At 60.4% G+C, this 3,242-nt stretch overlaps 1 protein-coding gene across 1 annotated transcript; it reads left to right on the plus strand.

Annotated features, from left to right (window-relative positions):
• Window positions 1-3: 3 nt before the first annotated feature.
• RAB33A (RAB33A, member RAS oncogene family) lies at window positions 4-3,240 on the plus strand (the record flags this gene model as incomplete). Its single annotated transcript, XM_017741053.1, has 2 exons — window positions 4-219; window positions 2,791-3,240. Coding segments are annotated over 2 exons (666 nt in total), but the record flags the coding sequence as incomplete, so codon positions are not given.
• Window positions 3,241-3,242: the final 2 nt, after the last annotated feature.

Consider the following 3,242-nt stretch of genomic DNA (forward strand, 5'->3'; position numbering starts at 1 on the left):
CGGGGGGGCGGCGGGGGGCGCCCGCCGGGCCCCGACCCCGCGCTGGAGCCCTACGTGTGCAGACCCGTCTTCAAAATCATCGTGATCGGAGACTCCAACGTGGGCAAGACGTGCCTGACCTTCCGCTTCTGCGGAGGCACCTTCCCCGGCAAGACCGAGGCCACCATCGGCGTGGACTTCCGCGAGAAGACGGTGGAGATCGAGGGGGAGCGCATCAAGGTGGGCCCCGCACCGGCTCCGGGCTGGGTGACACCGGCCCCAGAGGGCCCTGCTCAGCCCCCGGTGGGTCCCACACCGGCCCTGGTGGGCCTCGCTCCGCCCTCTGTGGGTTCCACACCGGGCCCCACTCCATCCTCGGTGAGCCCTGCTCTGTCCCCTCTGGGCCCCGCACCGGCCCCGAGCTGGCCGGCAGCAGCCCCAGCAGCGATGGCAGCCGCTCCTCATCCCTGCCCTGCTCCAGGGCTGCCTCTTGCCAAAGCCCTCCTGGGGGCTTTTCCTTTCATCCCAGTTGGAGGGAGGGAACAGGGCCAGGGAAGAATTCTCGTCCCTGTGTTGCAGAGATGCCCCTGGACCAGTCCCTGCTGCCTTGTCACTATTTCTGGGGTTGGCTTGAGGCTGCAGCGACCAGAAGCGATGGCTCCGGGTGAGTCACCGCCACCCTTCTGATGGGCACAGCTGGATCCTCGAAGCATTGGGGTGGCTCCAGCTCCGGACACTGGACCAGTGGAGGGGTAGAGCTGCAGAGGGATGGGGGACAGAACTCTGTGCCACAGCCAGGGGGCCTGGGGGGGCAGAGGGTGGTGGGCTGGCAGCAGCCACGCTGGAAGGCCGAGAGCTCACACAGGCCAGCGGCAGCAGGCTCGGCTGCTGTGACAGCGCTGCTGGAACCTGCTCCCAGCTGCACCGGGAGCTGCGGTTGCAGCAGGACTGGGGCAGGATGAATTTGCTTATGAAGGCTGGTGTGACACCTGTAAAGAATGATCAGCTCAGACCTGGAGAGCTCTGGCTGGTGTGTCAGAGCAAATCTGCCACTGGTAGGAAACCAGCCGGGAGCAGAGTTTTGGTGGAGCTTGGCCTGCCCGGCTGTGGGGGATCAGCACCCGCAGCCTCCGAGGCTGGTGCTGGAAGAACAAACATGGCCACTGTACTGACAGATGGCTGATCCAAAGTTGAACTCTCAATGAAACCGGAGCTTGTGTCGGTGGGTGAGAGCTTTAGTTGTGCTTCTAGGCTGTCCATGAATGTTTTTCCCTCTCTTCTTTAGAGGTGCTCATTCTCCCTGCCCTCCCCAGCTCTGTCCAGCCCCACGGAGCCGTGCCAGTGTGAGCTGTGGTGCAGGCTGGCATGGAGCCTGTTTGCTGCCACTATCTGGAAAATGTTGCCAGGTTTTCTACCTTTGGATATTATTTGAGCTCCAGTGGGCAGGAGTGGGAGGCAGTGCAGCAAACCGGCCTTTTCCTGGGATATGTATCCAAGAGAGGAGGTGAGAGGTGGGAGAGGGACCCTCCCTCTCTTGCTCTGCCTGGGAGAGACTGGCTCTGAAAGGACTGAGCAGCAGCTCTGCTTTGCCAGCGTTTCTCAATTGGAAAGCCTCTGAGGCATGTGCTGTCTCCATGGGTACAGGGCAATATGGATTAATTTGGAAATTGCCACTTCCAGGCTGCAAAACATTACCAGGAGAACCCAGACTGACCCCGGGGGTACCCTGCTGGTTACCAGTGTTCAGCCAGACCTGGTATCAGTGACCAGCACCGTCTAGGCCCAGACATTCAGCCAGTTCCCAATCCACCTCCCTGTCTGCTTATCCAGCCCAGAGGCCTCTTGGCATCTCTGTCACTTGGGTCAGTTGTCATCGATGGTGTCCTGGAATGTTCTGGACTGCCTGTGCCCTGCTGTGCTGTCCTTCCAGGAGGTGTTGCAGTGGCTGAAGTTCTCTGTGAGAACCAGGGGCTGCAAACACAAGGCTGCTGCTCACTGTCCACAGAGCACCTCATCTGCTTGCTCTTCCTGGCCAGGTGGTCTATAGCAGAGACCCCCTGCAATGTCACCCGTGATGTTCTGTTCTTTAATCCTCCCCCACGAGCTCTGTTGGCTTCTCACCCATCCTCACAGAGCTCCTGGCCCTCTCGTAGTGCTCCTACACAAAGGGTAGCTCCCCCTCCTCATTTTCTCTTTTCCTCTGTGAAATTGTCAGGGTTCTTGTTCATGGCGTAGGATTTTGTGCACAAATAGACATGGATTTGTTGGAATGAGTCCAGAGGAGGCTGCAAAGATGCTCTGAGGGCTGGAGCCCCTCTGCTCTGAAGACAGGCTGGGAAAGCAGGGGTTGTTCACCTGGAGAAGAGAAGGCTTGGGGGAGACCTTAGAGCCCCTTCCAGGGCCTAAAAGGACTCCAAGAGAGCCAGAGAGGGACTTGGGACAAGGGCCTGGAGGGACAGGACAATGGCCTTAAACTGAAGGAGGGCAGGTTTAGATTGGATATTGGGAAAAAATTCTTCCCTGTGAGGGTGGGCAGGCCCTGGCACAGGTTGCCCAGAGCAGCTGTGGCTGCCCCTGGATCCCTGGCAGTGCCCAAGGCCAGGCTGGACGGGGCTTGGAGCAGCCTGGCATAGTGGATGGTGTCCCTGCCCATGGCAGGGGGTTGGACTGAATGTCCTTCCAGTCCAAATCATGCTGGGACTCTCTAAAAGCCGGACAGCTGGAAGCCCTCCTGTAGCCCCCTCCCATGGCCCTGCCAGGGCCATGCTCCGCACTCCTGTAGCCTCTTTTCTTGTCTGCTTCACTTCCCAGGTGCAAGTGTGGGACAGGGCTGGCCAGGAGAGGCTTTGGAGGAGCATTGTGGCTCCCTTCTACCGCAACGTGCACGCCGTGGTCTTCGTGTACGACGTGACCAAGATGAGCTCCTTCACCAACCTCAAGACGTGGATCGAGGAGTGCAACGGGCACGCGGTGCCCCCGCTCGTCCCCAGGGTGCTCGTGGGGAACAAGTGTGACTTGAAAGACCTGATCCAGGTGCCATCCAGCCTGGCCCTCAAGTTCGCCGACGCTCACAACATGCTTTTGTTTGAGACCTCGGCCAAGGACCCACAGGAGAGCCAGAACGTGGACGCCATTTTCATGTGCCTGGTGTGCCGGCTGAAGGCGCAGCGCTCGCTGCCCTGCCGGGACACGGAGGGCTGGCCGGCGCAGCCCCAGCCGCATTCCCCGCGGGTTGACGAGGCCAGCGGGAAAGGGTCCGCCAC

The sequence above is a fragment of the Corvus brachyrhynchos genome, unplaced genomic scaffold (genome assembly GCF_000691975.1).
Source record: "Corvus brachyrhynchos isolate BGI_N302 unplaced genomic scaffold, ASM69197v1 scaffold351, whole genome shotgun sequence".
Lineage (NCBI taxonomy): Eukaryota > Metazoa > Chordata > Aves > Passeriformes > Corvidae > Corvus > Corvus brachyrhynchos.